The 21,952-nt window shown below is 36.2% G+C and overlaps 1 protein-coding gene across 1 annotated transcript in view; it reads right to left on the bottom strand.

Annotated features, from left to right (window-relative positions):
• Positions 1 to 21,952, bottom strand: part of ROBO2 (roundabout guidance receptor 2) — a 595,733-nt gene that overhangs the window by 154,955 nt on the left and 418,826 nt on the right. Inside the window, exons 3-4 of the mRNA XM_060098793.1 lie at positions 4,198 to 4,355; positions 1,347 to 1,467 (exon numbers count right to left, since the gene is read on the bottom strand). Coding sequence (XP_059954776.1) covers positions 1,347 to 1,467; positions 4,198 to 4,355 — 279 coding nt within the window. The remainder of the gene's footprint in view (positions 1 to 1,346; positions 1,468 to 4,197; positions 4,356 to 21,952) is intronic.

Below are 21,952 nucleotides of genomic sequence, written 5' to 3'. Positions count from 1 at the left end.
ATCCACAAGGAGTATTACCAGAGATTACCTGATACTCAGAGCAATTGAAAAGAGAGGCCTGCACTCTAGTACATATTCATAAACCACCCCTAACTCTCTAAATGTAATGGAAACCATAATATGGCTCTTTTTTTTTTTGCATCGCAGCATGGGATCCCTTTATACCACGGGTGGCACATCCCAAACTGCAAAAGAAGTATCTTTAGGGATGTATGACAGATTCTGATGCTACCTCAGTGTGTTCTGGAGTAATGACATAGGATCTTATCATACCATGCACAGATTCAGAAGATTATTTTACTGGCACACACAAAAAAGTAATTTGAAATTCACAATTATCTCTTGTATTTAAAAAAGAAATCATAATATCTGCAAAAGTGACTCTTTTATTCATATATATAGAGAGATAGATATACACATGCATCTATATATGTGTGTGTGTATACATATGTGTATGTGAGTGTGTTTGTGTGTATACATATATATTTCCATACAGATACTTGAATGGGACTTCAGTGGGACTTCAGTGTCATCTAAAGGAATGTTTCATTTTCCAGCATCTTTAGGATCCCCATTTTCCCCAATTTTCTTCCATTGTATTTCTCTTTCAATTTTCCACAGCTGCCCTGTAGCATTTTCTTTACTTTCGTTTAATTGGCCATCTTTACTACCTCCAATTTTCTCCTTCCTAATGCATTCTCCACTATTTCTATGATACAGATCTAATCATGTTTTCACTAGCTAATTGAATTACTCCAGCTAAAGAGTCCTTTGGTTTTTAAGTTGAAGAAACATAAATATTATAGCAAAATAGTTGAGCAATTTTTTTCTAATTTTGATTGCGTGTGTATAACTAGCAAGCTAGTCTTTTTACCATGAGGTAAAACTGCAAATAGCTCAATCTGAATTTTTTTAAATTAGAAAACAAGTGAAATGGCTATACACTGCACTCTCTAATTTTTAAAAACCTTACCCTGTGTCATGCACATAATAAATACTTGATAAATGCATCACAATGGAACGAGTGATAAACTTTAAATGTATATAATCTCTCAAATAGATTTTGAGAAAGGACAGTTTTTTACATCCTGATGAAAGGCAAAATCCTATAAATATATATGAATAACGTAGGTAAATTAATGTTTCAAAAGTTTAATTTTCTTCACATCAAAGATTTCAGCTGAAAGACAGAACCAGAAAACAAGACAATTCTAGTCTATTGAGCTCACCACAAGTCATAAGTAACTGTCCCTGTGTGGCCTGGTGTTTGGTATTAGCAAAAATATTTAAAGGAAAAGGAAAAGTAGGTAGTAAATAGCAATTTATAATTTAAAAGAGAGTTTTACCAAAGACAGTCAGCTCTGCTGGATCACTGTCTCTTTCTCCCACCATATTGGTGCCAACACAGGTATACATCCCTGCATCACTTTTCCTGGTATTGGAGATCATTAGTTTTCCACCACGGATCTGTTAAAATTGAAAAGAAAGAAAATGGAAAGGAAAAGAAACAGAGAAAGAAAGGTCATTAATAAATAATTTTAAATATTTAAGCACATTTTTTTTTCTCTAAAAGAAATAGCTGAGTGTCTAAGACACAAAACTCTCCCACTATTTTGGCATCTGCGTGTATACTTTCTTCTCTTAAATTCACCCTCAATATAAGCCTCCATATTCCCTTTCTAGAGAATGCTTCTTTAAGGTAGCCTTCCTCTCTCATTCCTGGTCCTATTTTGAATCTTGAGACTGCCCCCATTAAACCACAGTGGTTGGTCTTCACTCTGAGATTCTGTTGAATGAATTTCTATTGACATTTGTCATCAGAACGAAGTACTAAACATCTGCTTTGGATAATATAATGAAATCTAATTGACTCGGAGGAAATCAGTGAGTATTTGTTGCGTACCTCTATGGGCTGGGTGGTGTTCTAGGCCTTTGAGATTCAATAGTCAACCAAATAGTAAAAATCTCTGCTTTCATGGAGTTTACATTTCAACTGTTAGTATTAAAATTATCTTTGCCTCATCTTAACTGTATTTATGAGATAACTTTTGAAGAGGAGGTCAGGTTGAATAAAAACAAAACTTTTTTTTGAATGATGAGTATGACTTGGTACAAACCATTGGCTTCTAATATGTGGTCCCTAAATGTTTCTTAAATGAGAAGCATTTTTGTTTGAATAAACAAATGTAATAATGTTAAAATGTCTGTTAGTTAAAGGGTACATTAAAGCAGAATAAGGTTTTCAGTAAGTGAATCATCAGCTTATAGCTTCTTTTCCAATTAAAATTTCTTTTATTATTTATCTAGTTCAACAATCTTAACTTTACAATGACTGAGTGTTCTTAAAGAGATATGAGGTAAGAATATGCTGGTTTCCTCCTTTAATTTTAATTTCACAGGCAGACAAAACTCAAGTAGGTACGTTTTCATCAGATTTATTCAGTCTCTAAAACTAGCCATGTCATAGAAAGGGATTTTCAACATTTTTTTTTTACTTAGGAAGAAAACATAGTCAACCTATTCTCAACTGTATGCAGTAGAGCATAATAAATGATAGGTTTAAACCACGGAGGCCATTTCTCCTTTTCCCGAAGCTGAGTGTGACGATATGATTTGATTTGATTTGACCAGTGGAACTAAAGCAACATTTCACCAGAAGAAAGGCACTCACATATAGGGACTTGCCTTCTCTTGCTGCAGTTGGAACCCTGAGACCTGTATGAGAACTAGCCCGAGCTAGCCTGCTGGAAGATGAGAGGCCGTGAGGAGAAGAACCAAGATGGCCAGCTGAGAGACAGTCAATGGCCAGCCATGTGAGTAAAGTTATCCTAGATCATCCCAGCTGCCAGCACACGTTTAAACAAGCCACAGAAGCATGAGAAAGCCTAGCAAAGATCAACCAAGCTAGCACAGAGCAAAGAACTGTCAGCTTACCGACAGAATCATAGTGTAAATGCAATGGTTATTATAAATTATGGTATTTTGGGGTGATTTGTTACAAAGCAAAAGCTAAATGATTACAAACATGAAAAAGAAGATCTTGAACAGGAGCACATTTTCATAAGTTTGGTACCCGAGCACAGACCATTGGGAACCAAATTATCTTTCACTGTAGATCCTCACAGTGTCAACAGTTCAAGCCAGAATCATATGGAATATGTTGTGATCTTTTGCATGGCCTCTCTCGTCCTGTGTTATGATGTAATCGCAATGTACACATAAGAATAAAACCTCATTTATAAGATATTTTTAAAGAGAGCAGACACCCAGAAAATATGGACTTTTTGATAGAAATGGTACATTTGTTTCGTTGAGACATTATTTTAAATAAAATATATTAATTCTCAGTTATTGTACTGAGTATAAAAATTATAGTAAGAACCATGTCAGAAGGTTGAGGCATTATCTACTATTTCAGTGGACTGCTCTCACAAACTTCACATACACATGTTGAATGGATCCTCTGAAAAAATAAAATAACTAGATGCCATTTCTCTACGTTTTTACCATTTTCTGGGTGTTCCATTTTGAATATTAATTGACTGATTAGCCTGATCATCCATTTCCCTTGAAAACAGACTATTTTTCTACAAGGGTTAAACTGCAAAACCGGGCAGTTATTTTTACACTGATTTTACTTTCTATCTCTTAAACTTTGAAATGAGTTCTCATATAATATTTTAGTTATAAATATTACATTGGCAAAACTGGAAAAGAGCTTGAAATATTTATCACCTCAAATTATTTCCTCTTATAATTTTGAAAGTAGTATGAAAAGAAATGTTCTAGTTAATACAGTTTATGGTTACATTTACACTTTGACACTTATGTATTGCATGATCAACAGACGTATTTGGAGATTTTAAAAAGAGCTTCGACATCACTATTCTACTGCAAAGATATATTTACATATTCACATTGGTCCAGTTATTAATATATCATATACACTTGATTTATATAATATTTGACTCTTTGAAGCCTCATTCCAAAGTTTTTATTTTTGGTTATCTTTTTTCAGTCCTTTCAATACAGTGTATATAGTAATTAGCACTCAAATACAGTTCTACAACTTTATTAACAAGAAATAATAAATAATATAAATAAAATATTATAAATAATATAAATAAAATAATGAAATACATCCATTTTAAGCCTTGATATTCAATCTCTCTAGGGGTCCATTTTAGTTTAACTCACACTTATTCTTTCTTCCTTGTCATCAATTCGAATTTTATCTTTTTTCCAGTAGATGGTGGGTTCTGGGTGTCCCCGGGGAGGTTGGCACTCCAGGATTGCAGGCTCTCCAGCTGCCACTACAACATCTGTGGGATTTTGCCGGAAGTCATCTCGTAACACTGAAGAAAAACAATTGTAGTAAAAGAAAACTCAATGACAGTAACTTTAGCTTTCCCTTACAAAAGGTAACTTCAAGTCTTAACTTACTTTGTTCTAATAAAATTTACTGGTATTTACTGAGAACAGAACCACGCCCATCTTCAAATATGTTAGAGCCAATCTAAGCACTTCATCAACAGGGAAATGATTAACTATGATTATGAACCTTTGCTATAAAATCTGAGTTTAAAATGAGATAAGCCTAAAGAAAATAAAATGAGACACATTCATGATATAGTTTTGACATTTAATACAAACTCAAGGTACAAAACTGTTTATGCAGTATGACCCCATTTTCTATTTAAAAAGCATATACGTATACATACGTGTATATAAATGCATTAAAATAAGTTGTTATACTTGTTATACTTAAAGCCCTGAAACAAGTCATGTGCACGTGGTCTGGGAGCATGTATGCCTGTTCAGTCTGGGAGGGGAAGTGGGGTGAGAACTCCTTGAGAAAGCCCTTTCTCGTGACATGAATATGGACAAGATCCACACTGCTTTCATTACACTTCTGAAGATAGACTCATTGTTCACCCTTGCAATGCACTAGCACCCACATACACAGGGCTACATTTTCATTCTGTCTGCATCTCCACCTGCCGAGCGACATCTGGGCAGCGTGACATTCGGAGCAGAGATATCCCTTATAGCGGTTTTGCCAGCCTGAATTTCCCCTCCTTTCATTAGGAGAACAGCAGGTTGGACCTCCGTTGTAACCTCCGAAAATCTGGCATGCGTGGCTCTCCAAATGTCACCTGTCTATCTGTGCACTTTTCTTCCCCTGGCAAAATGAAAAGCCTGGAGAAATGACTCGGTACTATCAGACTGAAGAATGCTGGTTTTATTTAGCAAATAAGGACTATATCTATTTTAGGTAAACATTAGAAAAAGCAGTTGAGAAAACAGGTGAAGGAGAATTAAATGGTACAAGCTACCAGTTATAAAATAAATAAGTTACAAGGAAGTAATGTACAGCACAGGGAATATAGTCAATATTTTATAATAACTTTGTAAGGTGTGTAATCTGTGAAAATATTTAATCACTACTTGTACACCTGAAACTAATATAATATTGTAAGTCAACAATACTTCAATAAAAAAATGCAGTTGAGACCAGCTAATATACCATATAACACAATTGCCTCTGCTTTTTGTAACTGCCTTGACTTTTCCTATTTGATATTCTAATACAGACAAGGTTTTTCCCAATGTACGTTGGGGTAAAAAAATAAGCCCCCAACACAAATATATGCATGTATATGTATGTGTGTTATTCATGTGTACATATATATACACACACCTGCATACATATATACATATGAACATACACATACATTTTCTAGATATAAATTGGTCAAGCTATTTGAAATTGGTCAGCTATTTGAAATCAAAATTGGGCAGCTTGTGCTAGCTTGTTATGTAAATCATCTGCTGCAAATGTGGATTAGGTCAAACCAACTGCCTTTCATGTCCTGTAATGAGACCCACTTCAGCACTCTGCTTCTTTGTTGGGCCAAGTCTCCAGGTTAATTGTCATTTTCCAAATAAATAAAAATCCCCTGTCCTGAAAATAGGTCCAGAGAGACAACTGAGTGACTTTTAAGGCTTTGCTTTTCTTGTCTCCTACAACATGGTTTTCCATCTTAATGAAGTCATGCCCTTTATGAGATTAGAGAACCTTGTCTCCTATTGAAGGAGCAGTAAGAAAGAATTCAGCACAAATTGCTCACTCTTGGTTTATAAGCTGATTAATTTACTGCTTTAGCTGCTGAGGAAATGTGTTCCATTTTAGCACAATGAACTGCACATTTTTCGGTTCTGTTGTCTAACTGTCAAGAAAGATGTGATTTATATGCATAGGGGTTTGCTTCTGAATGGGCTGAGAGAAGTGTGCATTTAAATGTGATGTTCAGACAGCAGGGTAAGAAGGGGTTAACACTGTGGTTCCCTACTGCAGGTAAATCCTCAAGGTAGAGAAAGCTGGTGACTCATTTATATTCTGAATACAGAACAGCTGCCTATTTATTCAATGTTAAGACCCGAAAAAATATGGTAACAGGGTGGTGAGCACCCCTACAATATCCGGTACTGACAGCAAATGGTGTTTTGGCAGGCTTTCAATCAAAATGACACATCTGGCCAGTTGGAGAACCTTCTCCGGAACTGGTCTACTGACAAGTAAGCCAAAAAGCCTCTGATCAAATGGTACTTAAGACCACTGCAAATGATTCATAAACACAGTATTACATCAATCTGCAACAAGCTAAATTAAGAGAGAGAGAAAAAAAAGGTCTTTTGATATGGGGGATAAAAAGGAGAAAAATAGCATAACAAACTAGGGGCTGCTGCCCTTAAACAATATAACGTGTGTTTATGGCATTGACAAAAAAAGAAAATGACTCCAATTTGCAAATGAAGCCAAGAAATCTAACATCAACTGTAATTTTAGGGTTTCCGACTATTCACCCAGAGAGTAGAGTGAGATAATAGTATAATTGGTAATGTACCCTCTTCAACTTGTAAAATGCTCTTTGGGGTTTCTAGAGTAATTCATTTTTGCTTAGTGATACCATTTCTTTTACCCATTTCTTTTACATCTTTGGGGGTAATAAAATGTGTTTCTTCTCTCTCTCTCTCTCTCTCTCTCTCTCTCTCTCTCTCAAATAAAACATTCAAGAGAGAAACAACCCTTTCAGCAGGTTCTAGCACAGCAAACAAATATAGAATCTGTCTTAGGAAATAGAAAGTCATTTTTCCTCATCTCAAATTGTATAAATGTTCTGATACCTGCTTCTGTGTTTCTGAGGTTTGTATACCCATTCACAAATGTAAACAAAATTAAATGAAATATTTATTGTTTCCAAATTTTTGCTAATTATTCATTTCTGTCTTGGATTTTGCCCTCTGCTTTATGGCAAGTGATAAAAAATAGAAGGTGTTCTCTACAGTAAAGGATTTATGTATGTTAGATAATGGGAACTAAAACAGTCCTGTAAATGTAAAAAAGCAAAGCAAGTCCAAATTGAGTCTATATATTTTTTCTCATTAAGCTCCTATTCTAGAAAGAACTGGGAGCCATATTTTCAATGTGGCTTGACAAGTAAGCCAAAACAAGAACATGCAACAATATGTGTTTACCTAAAGCTCCAAACAAGTCTTTAAATAGGGTGAAGAGAAATAAACATGATGAACTGAAAAGAATCTGGTTAAAAAGACAAAAGCTGGGGGCAGGGTAGAGGTAAGTTGTACTTTAAAGAAAAAAAGATATAATAGGTACACTTTTGATATAGTACTTGCTTGCAGATCTAAGTTTAGAATACAAGGGTTCAAATCTCCCTGTGGGAAAAATAGAAATCTAGTTGGCTAGAACCCAACTATTCATTTCTCTATATGAGCTGAAAACACAAATGAGACTTCACTAAGCTAGTCATAACCTGGGTTAGACTTGAATTTTTTTTACATTGACATGCACGGTGACTTAGAAAGTTATTCTGGAAGATCAATAAATTCTGAATTACTACTGTGCTTGATATGATAGAGTTCCTATTCATGACGTAAAGATTTGTAACAAATTAATTCAATTCTACAGGAAGACACTGAATACTACAATGTGCTTGGCAGTGTCTTATAAAATGGTTAAGGAATACTGTATAAAACAGAAATGACATGACGGTGCCTGTGGTAGGTTTGTTCTCTAATGCTCCGCAATAACCTCTCCCTCTTGGTATTTATTTCTTTATCTCATCCCCTCCCCTTAACTGTGGGCTGGACCTGGTGAAATGCCTTTAATGAAGTGATGGAATGTCATTTCAAAAAGTAGGTTACAGGGGTTTCCCTGGTGGCTCAGTGGTTGAGAGTCCACCTGCCGATGCAGGGGACACGAGTTTGTGCCCCGGTCTGGGAAGATGCCACATGCCGCAGAGCAGCTGGGCCCGTGAGCCATGGCCGCTGAGCCTGTGCGTCCGGAGCCTGTGGTCCACAACGGGAGAGGCCACAACAGTGAGAGGCCCGTGTACCGCAAAAAAAAAAAAAAAAAAAAAAAAAAAAAAAATTAGGTTACAAAATGTTGTAAGTTTCATCTTTTTGGTTCTGTCTGTCTTTCTGTCTCTCTCTCTCTCCCTCTCTCCTCGTGTGCTTCCTCTGATCATGCAAGATGCCACACTGCTCGATGTAGAGGCCCATTTGGCAATGACCCGAAGGCAGCTTTCAGCCAACGGTAAGCAAGTAACTGAGGCTTCAGTCCACATCCCTTGAGAGCTCAAATCCTGCCAGCAACTACTGAAATTCGGGAACAGAAACTTCTGCAGTTGAGCCTTTACATGAGACCACGGCCCTGACCAACATCTGCATTGCAGCATTGTGAGAGATCCTTAGCAGAAGACTAAGTTAACTCATGTCTGGGTTCCTGACCCACTGACAGTTAGAAAATAAATGTGTGTTGTTTTAAGCTACTACGTTTTGTGGTAATTTGTGATACAGCAATAGGTAACTAATACAGTGCCCTGAAAACAGCTTCACATCTAGGTATCCCTTTAGAACAGACCTCTTGGACACTTGCTTCTTACTGTCTCATATTCTTTAGCTCACCAAGTCCTCTCCTTTCTGTCCTAATTCAATAGTTCTCAAAATTCTTTTTTTGCCTCAGTCAACAGAGACAAGGCAAATCATTACTCTGACATTTCATCATTTTAAAATAAATTAGCAATAATAATGAAATGAGACTGCATAATTAGCAGACTTCTGAAAGATACATTTCTGTCTTACAACCTACACATGCTTCCAAGCAGTTATTAAAAATGTAGAGCCTAAAACATTATGGATGAAAGTATTCATACACACCATCAGATAAAAAGACCATCCGCAACAAATTAAACTGATCATGGGAAAGGTAATTTTAAAAGAGATAGGTAATTAAAAGCATAGTTAGCAGCAGTTGAAACCTCTGGCAACTCAAAGCAATGCTGATCACAAGGCTTTCCATGCCAGCAGGATTTCTCTCTGTATGTGCACCTGAGCTGTCAGAGCTGTGCAGCAAGAGACTTCTCAGTAGAAGACTGACGACTGGTTCCAAGAGATGCCCATCCAGTGCATATTTCAATTTAAGAATACAAAATTTGGGCTTCCCTGGTGGCGCAGTGGTTGAGAGTCCGCCTGCCGATGCAGGGGACACGGGTTCGTGCCCCGATCCCGGAAGATCCCACATGCCGCGGAGCGGCTGGGCCCGCGAGCCATGGCCGCGGAGCCTGTGTGTCCGGAGCCTGTGCTCCGCAACGGGAGAGGCCACAGCAGTGAGAGGCCCGCGTACAGCAAAAAAAAAAAAAAAAAAAAAAAAGAATACAAAATTTGAGTAAATCTTGATACTTAAAAGGACCATCAGAAGCATTTAGTCATGCATAATATATGAAATAACAAGAATTTTTTTTAAACTTGTTTTTTTAAATCAGCAGCACACACAGTAACACTTTGATCTCCCTATTCTAAAAGTAATTGCCCTACAATAATAGCTAATATTTAATGAGTACACACTATGTGCAAAACCTGGCATCATGGATATGTCATAGGTCATTCGGAATGACCTATTGTGGCGGACAAGTACAGAGTCTGAACCCTGCAGATCTGACTCTAGACCCTACGCACAGTCATATGCTACAATGATTTGTAATATCGCCTGTATCTATTGCTTTTGTCCCCACTGCCCCAGTTCAGGATGTCCTTATCTCTTCCTTAATTACTTCCAGGGTATCCTACTTAAATTTTTTCTCTGATTTCTCTTTTAATCTCTCTATTGTGGCTATTATGAGTTTGCTAAAGTGCACATATGATCACATCAATTCCTTTTTCACAACTTTTTAAATGGCTTTTAAGAAAAAATTATCTTCTTAATGTGATATCAAATGTTGTATAGAATCAGGTCTTTGTGTTTATATTTCCACGCTCATCACATACATTTCTGCTACCCTCTTGCCGTAGACGCACAGAGGAACATCTAATTATCGGTGCACATTAGCATATATGGCCTTTCTGCTTGAAAATCTTCCCCAGATACCTCTTTGTTCCCTTACTTTTTCCTATTTCTTTCTTCAAACACATACTGTTCCTTCAGCATCAGCTTCAGATTCACTCATCTGAAAAGTTTTTTCTTTTACACTTACACGGGACTAGGTAACCCACCACAGGCCTCCCATCTTTTTTTATATATATATTTATTTATTTTTGGCTGTGTTGGGTCTTCGTTTCTGTGCGAGGGCTTTCTCTAGTTGCGGCGAGCGGGGGCCACTCTTCATCGCGGTGTGCGGGCCTTTCACTATCTCGGCCTCTCTTGTTGTGGAGCACAGGCTCCAGACACGCAGGCTCAGTAGTTGTGGCTCACAGGCCTAGTTGTTCCACGGCATGTGGGATCTTCCCAGACCAGGGCTCGAACCCATGTCCCCTGCATTGGCAGGCAGATTCTCAACCACTGCGCCACCAGGGAAGCCCAGGGCTCCCATCTTGAAGGGCATCAGACGAGTTCATCAAGTATACTTGACAGGTTGATTGAATTGATGAACTCCTCTTCAAAGGGTGTGTTACAGTCTTTTTCTTATTGTATAAAATACACTACAGTGTTTTAATTTGATTTCAAAATGTCATTTCTGAAGAACAATTTAAGTTGGTAGGATTTAAGAGACAGTGCACTTGACTTGCCTACCTACAAGCTCGTATATCTCTAAAATAAAAGCCAGGCAGTTCAAAAAGGTCAGAAATCAATCACTCAAAGGAACAACATATTTATGTGCAACCAATAAAACTGCTAGCACAAATTATAGTATATCATAGTAAATATTACAGTAGGTTAGGAAGAATAGTGATAGCCATTTCTATAACTGGTACACATTATTTTCCTATCCTTATCACCAGCAGCACCTCTCACCATGGGGAATGATCGGGTGTAATCCCAGCCAGCCTGAAGTTCAGGTCCTCTACTTCCCAGGAAAGTGCACTGTCTTGTCCTGCTGCAGTAAATGGCTGGTGTTGACAGCCATGCTCTGACCCCAGGGGGAGCTCCAGCCTCAGAATGAAACAGGCTCCGCACACTAGAAAAAATATCTGGGTTCTTGATGCCATAACTGAACAAACCAATTCTGAAGACTGTGTTAAATCTGGACTTTCTACATATGGGATCTAAAGAAGTTTTCTTTCATTTTTAGGCCAGTTGAAATTGAGTTTCCCCCTTCAACTGAAAGCTCTACATGGATAAGTTACAATAATTTTGTATTTTTCTGAAGTTGCAAAGACCAAAAGACCTAATAAATCTAAAGAGGAACCATCATTCACAACAAACTACTTTATTATATTTGGTACAATCAAACAAGATTTGGTCAGAATGGACATGCCAGCCACCAGCTAAATAGACAATAAGATCTGATATTTAGGGAACAAGTCATAAGTGGTTTATTCTGCACAGAAGGGGAATGGGAAAGAAAGAACTCAGTGGGGAGACATCCTGCTACCGCTGTGCAAGCTGACACTCTGGCACCTCTGCAACATGCTGACAATTCCAAAATGAGAAGCTCTCACCCCTCATCCCACTAAGATTCCCTGTGCAAGCAAATTCACTCAGCAAATGATCCAGATAAACCAGTGGTATGAATTGGAGCATGATAAATGAACAGGGATACCCTGTGACTTGCTCATTTTCAAGTCATAGCATTTTGTGAAGCCTCGAATTCTGCAGGGAATAAAACACACAAACACACAAGTCATCCAAGAGGAATGGCCAGCTCCAAATTTCTTAGCCAAGTCTTTATTCTCAAATCCTTTTTTTAGCCCTGTTCTATCCTCATCCACAATATAATTTGAAGTCCCCCTAAGAGTGCCAAGCCTTCCTTAATGTTTTCCATTAATGTTTAAAACTTGCTGAAGGATTCTTAGAAATTGCATGGAAACATCATGCTCTCTGTAATTTGTATCCGTAACCTCTGTAATGCATATGTTCTCCTTGGGGACCAAGAGTTGAGATCATTCATAAACTCTTGGATCACATGTGGCACTGCAAACTGGTGACATCTGACCACGGCAGACTCGAGGCCTGTCTCTGGTAATCATTTCCTTTGGTTTGAGTTAAGGAGCCAGCAGTTGGCACTCCTTCAACACTTGGAAGTCCTATTTTTGGCAAAGCCTAGCATCTGATATTTGACAGGGATCTGCATACCCTATCCATTAGCTTGTGAGGAAGTTGTGGATTGAGGCTAATTAATGTTTAATCAGTTCCTCTTTTTTCTTAAAGTGCCATTGTCCACAAAATTGTTCATGTGGGATTGATGTTTCCAGAATCACAGAAAACTCAAAGGCATGAGGGGAACTTAGAGGGTGTGTCCAAATATAATAGTACATCAGGAGGAGAACGGTGTGTAGAATTGAGGGTACTGGCCAAAATGTGTTCAAGGCGGCCTTCCTCTACTGTAAAACAAAAACTCTCCACATCCCCAAAATGTTCTACTTTGCTACCCAACCTCCTTCCAGCACCTGCCCTTTTGCTAATTTCAATCTCAGTCACAGAGATAGCTATAACTCTGGATATTGGAAGAAATAATACATTGAATTTAAAATTCAGAACTACACAGATTAGTCCTAAAAAAAAGCATTAAGTGATGTTTCTCAAGATGGTAACAAAGGGAAATCCCAGATTATTTCAAGCTAAAATACTGCCTCCTACTTTCTCTAAATCTGGGTTGGGGCATTAATAAATAAATAAATAATCACAACATCTTTACAGCATTTACATTTACAGGACGATCACAAATAACCATCTGTCTGCTTCTAGCTCTTCAATCTGGCTCATGTCCCATGAGCCTCAAGTCTTCAGCTAAGGCAGTTAGGCTTCTAGGTATCAGGAAGGCTTGTTACAGGTGCTTTGTGGAATGTATCTTTTTTTTGGCCCACTATTTCTCACTTTTTTAGCACACTCTTTTTTGCCTCATTTAGCTCTCACTGTAAGACCAAAGAAAACAAAAAATTGAAAGGGACAAATCTTTTTTATATTTTATATATATATATAATTTGTATATATATATCTGTAAAAAAATTTAATTCAATATACTTATATATTTATTTAAGTGCACAGTTAAATTTAAAATATACGTAAGTGGGCTTCCCTGGTGGCACAGTGGTTGAGAGTCCACCTGCCAATGCAGTGGACACGGGTTCGTGCCCCGGTCCGAGAAGATCCCACATGCCGCAGAGCAGCTGGGCCCGTGAGCCATGGCAGCTGGGCCTGCGCGTCCGGAGCCTGTGCTCCGCAACGGGAGAGGCCACAACAGTGAGAGGCCCGCGTACCGCACAAAAAATAAAAGTAAAATAAAATATACATAAGTATTTATTTAAATTCAAACTTCAAGATTCATTACTGCCTTAATGCTACATCTGTCCATTTGAATAAAGAAATAAAGTGCTATCAAGTAAATATTAATGTGCTGCTTTATTCTGGATCCCAATAGATTACTACTCTCCTCCCGCCTTGTTAGTCCTTATCTGAAGGCATTAGCTTTTACAGCATTCTAACATTGCACAGTTCACAGAGGGACACAGTCTGCGCAGCTGTGTACCTCTGTCATTTCACCCTTTCCTAGTATCAATGGGTTAGTGATCTGATATTTCTCTCCCATGGTGTATTCTAATGTGCCTGATCAGCATGAATTACAATGCCAAGTAACTGCCAGATGTCATGAGTTATAAACTCAATAGTCTAAGGATTATTACACATTAGGGCACCCTACAGTGCAAGGGTGTCCTGGAATTTATGTGTTATTTATTACCTATTGGCAAGGTCTCAAAGTAATCTCACCCCTGCTGATGAAATGAGGGTTGGAAGGAGAAGGTCAAGGTCAACCTTCCTTGTCAAGAATGCCAGTTACTTTGAAACTACTATTGCTCTATCTTTTTTCCCGTCTACCTGAAACTCAACAAATTTCTGAATAACTGACCTACATGTTATAATGGGCTTTCAACATGATTCTGCTGATTTCACAATTTCCATCATTTCACCTATTTTAACAACACATTTCATAACCATAATCACTAGTGGTCTGATTTAGAGTGTAACAGTGAATCTCACCATAATTCATGAACTTAAAAATGACCACTGGGAGAGTATGCTGTTTATTTCCCTGTTTTACACAGGAACATAGACCAAAGCATAACTGCATGAGACTTACTTGAATTCAAATGCAACAATGAAAGTATTTTTTATAAATCTGTGGAGGTGATCACTCTGTAGTATATGCAGCTGTTGAACTATAATGTTGTACACCTGAAATTTACATAATAAAAAATCATGTTCCACATGCCTGTGGGCTCTTTAGTCTTTCCTATCTAATATTAAGATTTGCAAACCACACTTCAAAATATGGGCATTACTGTAAGCTTCAGGAATTTTGCTGAAATGGATGTAATTTGACCTTTGGGAAATGTTCTATTTGATTACTACATGACAAGAACTTTGAAATGTTTCCTAATCCAGAACATAGCATATTTATTTTTTAATTGGCTGATTTAAAAAAAAGCTCTATCATCTCTCTACTCTATCCCAAAGACCCAGCAACCTTCTTTTCTTTTGCTACCAAATGAATTCTGAACGCTGCGGTTAATATTCAGCAATCTCATTACCCATCTACTGTAAATCTTCAAAATCATCACCATATTTTGACAGCTAAGCAGGAGAAGAGGAAGCAAGAAGCATATCCAAGCACTTTTTATGAATGCAAATGTGCTAGCGACCACATTTAAATTATTTCAGAAAATTCATATTATATCATTGACAACAACCAGCGAACAATGTGCTTGAACCTATGAGTAGCACAATTTCTTTTATTCCTGATGCTAACTCCACAGGTCCCCGTCCAACCTTGCCATATACTCTGTGAAAACAAACTGATACCAAAGAACAAATAATGGATATCTTTTTAAGGTGTAAGTGATACTGAGTTCTCATGATGAAAATTTATTATAAGTATGTTTTCCCCAAAAGTGTTCAAATATTTTGAAATTCATGTAAACTCTAATCAAACCTTCATATCTTACATGAAACTAGAAAGAAGTCATATTAAGTATGGAGGTTTAGAGAAAAATCCTCCTCTTCCTCATACCCTGTAGCCTTGGTCAGCCACAGAGTATATGCTCAGCAATAAGGGAATAAATCAAATTGCCCTCGGAGTTTTTTGCTATATTTTTATTTTCTGGGCTCCATGGTTATTCCTAGGACTAAGACTCAGTACAATTTTACTCTCAAAATAGTCATGGATAAAAAATAAACAGAGCCACTTCCTTCCTGCTTGGTGAGGTGCCAACTCCCTATATGGAGATAACCACCTAGTTGCATGTGATTGTTTTAGCTTCTCTGCCTGGGAGGGTACCAAAACTTAATAAGTAAGATTTATCAGAAAGCCTGCCAAACCTTTATTGTTTAGTTCTAATCAAAGCTATTTGTGATGCCAGATTATTAAAATTCACAAATTATTATAATTCACAAATTATTATAATTCCTAATTTGGGCCATTTTCATGCACCACATATCAGCCACTTCACCTCACTCTTCCCCAAACTTTCTACAAATGGTAAAATTAGAAACTTTTTTCTTGATAATTTCAATGAACAATCAAATTATAACTGTTCTGAATGCAAGGCAAAATACGTGTATTAAATGTGGGCCAAATAAGAAAATCAGAGGTTGGCAAATGGGTTAATTTTCAAAATGAATTAGTGGATCCTAAAAAAATCAGATGTTACATATATTTATCCAGTGATGTCTAAAGCACATGGCTAATACAGCCCTTGAAAGGGTTTTTTGCACATTTACTTAAAAGGAAGACCTTTGCTTCACTAAACTTCTAGGAGATATGGCTTCAGTTCATCACTGGGAATGTTGTCAGTTGATAAAAGTGCTGGGTATGGAGTTTGGACTCTAAGCCTGCTCGTTTCCCTGCTAATATCACAAGTAGCTGGGGAAAAATTTATTCATTCCTTCTGAAATCTAAAATCTTTAACCTTACCTATTATTATTTTATCTTCCATACTAAACACTTGAGAAAGTAAATGGAAGCATTCTTCATAATTATGGCAGGACAGTTCCAGGAAATCCAGGCAGAATGTTAACTACCCTCCTCTTTTCTTCTGTGTGGTTTATTCTCTAAAGATCTCTACTGTCTCATCTTTGCCCTCTCAATCATAATTCACATACACACTGGCCTTTCCTCAGGTCCTGGAACATAGCAAGCTCTTTTCCATCTTAGGACCTTCACACTATTTTCTATTTCTAGGTGCACTCTAGTTCCTCTCCACTGTTTGCCCAGTTCCTTTCACGATACCTAGAACTTCCATTTAATAAATGTTTATGGAACTATTACTTTTTGACGGGGAGGCAATATGGTATTGTGGGTAAAATAATGGGCTTAGTCAGAGGCCTGGGTTTGAGGCTCGGCTCTGCTACTTTATTAACTTGATGGTCTTAAGTCTCAGTCACGTTAAGGCTCACCTTCTTCATCTGTAAAATGGAGATATTAAAGTTTATGTCTTCAGATAGTTATGAAGAATAAAGAAAGCGATCTTTGTAAAGCACATTGTGAAGCAAAGGAAACACTTCAGAAATAAGAATTATTATTGTTGTTAGGAATTAAGAATGCTAGTAAAAAAAGGAGGGACGCTGAACCCTATCTTCAAGAACCCTATCTTGTGTATAAAACAATTCCTCTTTTAAGGTTTTAAGGTCTTGAGGGTCAGACAGTCAAATACTATGCAATTGCTACTGGATGGTGATAATTACTATGAGTGAGTACTATCAGATTTAGGATTTATATATAACAGTATAATTCTAAAGTCAAACGTATTTAGGTATCATTTTTTATGTTGTAAAGTATTATCTGGGCAATAAAATATCATTGGTTCCTCCAAATCAAAAAGTTTAAATTTGCTCAATAAGTTTTACCCAGCTCATTTCTAAATGGTGATTTTAATATGATATTTAATTTTGTTTTGTTTAATTGATACCAAGTAAATTAGATATTTTCACTTTTCAATTAGTTCTAACTACTAATTGGAGATAACAGAAGAGTATTTTTAATCATTGGTTTCTTTTTTATTTAAAAAGTAGGTACTGAATATTTTGATGGTGACAGGTGCTATTTATCTATCACACATAGAAGTACAAGATATTTCAAGCAGAGATCTTGTCCTTAGGGTGCTAAAGAGATTTAGGAAAGTTACCAAAATATAAGTCAAAAATCACAATCTGAAAGAAAAAAAAGCATGCAGCATCATAGAACCACACTGAAAATGTATTAGGATACAAAGGAGGGAAACTGTTTTCAACAAGAAAGTCATTTTAGCAGGGCCAGCTTCAGAGCTGGGTTTGAAACATGCACAGTATGCTTTAATTAGTTACAAAAAGATACATGCAGGAATGTGCTTGCATGTACAAAAAACAATCTCTGGAAGGACACACAAGAAACTAATAATAACAAAGCCTTTGCAGAGAAAAACGAAAGTGGGAAGTGAGGGATGAGAGAAGAAGACTTCACTATATGCACTTCACACATTTTGATTTTTGAAACCTGTAAGTGTATTAATTACTTAATAATATGTATATTTTACAATGTATAAAGAAAAATAATTTTGACTAAGAGTGTTTTGAAAGTATACCATCTGCTCCAGCTGGATTCAACACAAAGAGTTGGGAAGAGGGTATGGAAACCTGGTTTCTCACAAGAGTCACTCAGTGACACAAACTGCAAGTTTACAGAAAATTGGTGCTTTCAAATATAAATGCCAACAAAATACCTGTAGAATGGTAATAAGTCTGACCTTTGAGATCAAAATATATAACTCGATTAATTAGTTATTTTCTAAGGTAGAATGAATATTCAGAAAAAAATAATGTTAAGAAGGTCTGTTCATTTAAGATGAATTGAAGGCCAACTCTGAGCTAGGTACAAGAGATATAAAGGTAAGATGACAACCTTTTGATCTAGACCTAGGCCTCTTAAGTGCCTCAACAGAGGACTAAATAAAAAATGAGGAAGTTATAGGGGAAGGAGCAAGCAGTGGTGACTGCTCTAGATGAGAGAGGATTAAAGTCATCACATATATTCACTGTCAACACATGACCCATAAAAGGCAAAATATCAGTTATTTTAAAAAAGTTCCTCATTTCTCCCAGATTATAAGTTGTGATTCTATAAGCCCACTTTAAATATGTGAATCAAGAAAATTATAAATTATTTCTCCTTTAAAAATAAAAACGTACCTCCATTTGAAGTTTCTTTATGGAGTTTTATTTAGAGAAAATGTGAAAAACTTTAACTTTATAAAAATTTTGGTTTATTTTCCTTGATATGTCTATGCCTTTTATACTCATATGATTTGAGTATATAAAAACATCATGAGTTTTTTATTTTAAAACTTGGAAAAAAAGGATAAAAATAGATTAAGTATAATGATCCATTACTATAGTTTTTCTTATAGAAAGATGGTGGTATATTATAAAATGAATTATAGTCCATCTTAAACAATACAATTAGCTCAAGGAATCATTCTCTATACCAGTAAATTCAATTTTGTCTTATTCTTAGGTTTATGATAATGTCAGCTGCTTAAAATGTTGGTTAAAACTCATTAAATGCATCTGGAGAGGTAACAGCTTCATTACTGTAATATGATGTAAAGAAAAAGAAAATGCTTTATTATCATTTGTTTTCAAAACTGAATATATTTGTATAATAAAACGTTCACTGTATATTTTCAATAGTCTTCAAAAATTAAGCAGCCCAATAACTAAAAAATGTTATTTTCTAAAAATAATTTTGTTCCTGCAGAGTCCTGGTTGCTGTTTTTATGTTCTTTTTCCATTAGATAAAGTGACCATCTTAGAGATGATGGTTATTAGAGACAAAATCATTTGAGGTAATACTAAAATACACTAACATAGTTTTTCTTTCTTTCTGAATATTTTTAATGTTTAGGTAGAAGAGACTTTCCATACAATAGATATATTAATCAAGTATTACATTTAATTGCCTTCACTAGGTATTATTTCAGTGTCTTGTAAGACTAAAAAGTGTTGGATGGAAACTATATTGGAAACTAGCTATGTCTCCAATATAGATGTGATCATTTCATGTTTCTCTCCTGTAGTAGCTTAGCCATAGAAATTGCTTGATAATATTGCTGAGAGTTAAGATGTGGAAAATAACTATAGTGATTTTTTTGTACTCTCCCCCAAATCCTACATGATGAAACCAATACCATTAAAGCACTGCAAAAACATATCTAATTTAAGCTTGTATTTCTTATCTTGTGTTTTGAGATACTTTCATAATTTTCCTCCCTCTAGCCATTACTCTTGACTGTACTTTGCCAGAAGCTTCTTGTTCTTAAAACATAGTCAGTATTACTCAAAAAAGGAGAGCTCCCAGACACAAATTCTTTGTAGTTAAACTCTGTCAGTCCTGCCTCCATGCTGATGATTCTAAAATGAATGCCTCCAGCCTTGAGCTCCCTGGAATTCCAGACTGCCTGCTTGACATCACCCCTTGAATGTCTAAGAGTATCCTGAATTTAATGTGACCAAAATTGAATTCTTGATTTTTGTCACACAAATCTTCCCCCCCCACCTGCAAAACTTTTGTGTCTTTGTCTGTGGTACAATCAGGTATAAATTACCAACAAATTATTATTTTTCCTTCATTTCTGTCACCCATGAACATCCCCCTCACACACACACATCATCGTCATCTTGTCCATTGGTAAGCCCCAATTACCAAGAGACTTATCCAGAATCTGCCTATTTTTCTTTACTCCCACCCCTATCACTTGGTCTGAGTCACTGTCATCTCTCAGGGAATACTGCAACTGACTCTTAACAAGCTTACTTTTACTCTTCTTACAGTCAATTCCTCACATAGCCAACAGAGTAACCTCATTAAAATTGTAAAACAAATCTTGTCATCCTTCTGCTTAAAATTCTCCAAAAGACTCATCACATCTACAGAAACATCCAAATCCTTACTCTGGCTTACAAGGCATCTTGAGATCTGGACTCTCATCTCATGATACCCATTCCTCTTGTTCCCTCTCCCCCAGCCACACTGGCCCTTCTCTTCTTCTAGCAAGGCAAAGACTTCTTTAGGTCCTTTTGCTACACTATTCACTGTGATATGTTCTTCCCCTAAGACTTCCTTTTAGCTCTCTTCTTCTCGTCCATCAAACCTCAGTTTATATGTCAATTCTTTGAGTTTCCCTTTTATGATTACCCAATCTAAAGAAGCAACAAGATCACACATATCACACTTTTTTGGTATTTTCCCCCTGCATATCACTTATGTGGAATTATTTTGTCTGCTAGCTTGTTCATTATCTGCCTTCAGTAGAATGTAAGCCAGCTCCATGAAAGGAAGGACCTCATTCATTGTTTACTGTGGTATCCCCAGGGTCTAGAATGGTATTCTTGGCACATAGCAAGTGCAAAGTAAATATTTACTGAATGAATAGATGAGTGAGGAATTTCAGTTCTTGTCATCAAGATAAGACTAAACTGGATACAGTTGATTATTACATATGCATCTTTAGTAGAAAGTTCTCTACACTGGTTTAATGATTTTACTCAATAAATGTATGGGAAGTTGCTTGTCATTTGCTTTAGTAAAAAATACAGTATGCTTTGAGGGGCATTATTGTGGAATGATCTTCCAGTAGTGGAATGATAGTAGTTTCTCATTTTCAAAGTTAAAAACTAACACAAATTTCACAGTATTCAAATGGTCAGAAAAATGTCAGAAACTTATATCCCTGCTTAAAACATTCATAATGTTTTCAAGATTATGTTCTGCATTTTTAAAAAATATCTCAGTTGTCTAGTTGGATGGGATAAATCAGTGTCTAATAATGATCAAGATTTATTGCCTATAATGGAAACCCCACAATAACCCTGTGAGGTAGGTATGCTTATGAATGAAAAGACAGATGTTTGAAGATAACAACTTCATCCAGTTAACAAGAAGAGGGACCAGGATTTGAAAATAGACCTTTTTTTTTTTCATTTTCTATTATTTTGAAAGAAACTTAAGCATAATGCACATATTTTATAATTCCTTAACCCACTAATTAAAGTATACTAAAAATAATTTAACTTGGACACTAAGGTCGTCATTATAATCAGTTATATCATGCTGTGAGATGGTGATTTCAAACATTAGGCTAAATTTATTTTTAATTTAAAATTCATGATGAAACTTGCTTCTTTGAATGAATCCCTAATATGAGCTTGATTCTGTACAATTGCTTTTTCATAAAAACTGGAGAACAAAAGCTAATGGTGAGTGAATTGCTGATCAGTATTACACTGTTATCTTTCTGTATAATAAACTATTGCAGGTTTTCTAATGGTAGCTCAAGCCCTGAGGATTGCAGTCTTCATGTTTTAAAAAAATATATGTCAATCTCTTTTTTCAGCAAAACTAAACTTTTAGTCAGATTCAATCATTTTTGTGTTTTCATTTAATTTAAACAGAACATTAGAAAATAC

Source organism: Mesoplodon densirostris, chromosome 5 (assembly GCF_025265405.1).
Source record: "Mesoplodon densirostris isolate mMesDen1 chromosome 5, mMesDen1 primary haplotype, whole genome shotgun sequence".
In the NCBI taxonomy this organism is placed as follows: Eukaryota; Metazoa; Chordata; class Mammalia; order Artiodactyla; family Ziphiidae; genus Mesoplodon; species Mesoplodon densirostris.
Note: the sequence above shows the minus strand (reverse complement) of the source record. Positions and strands in the feature narration are given on the sequence as shown.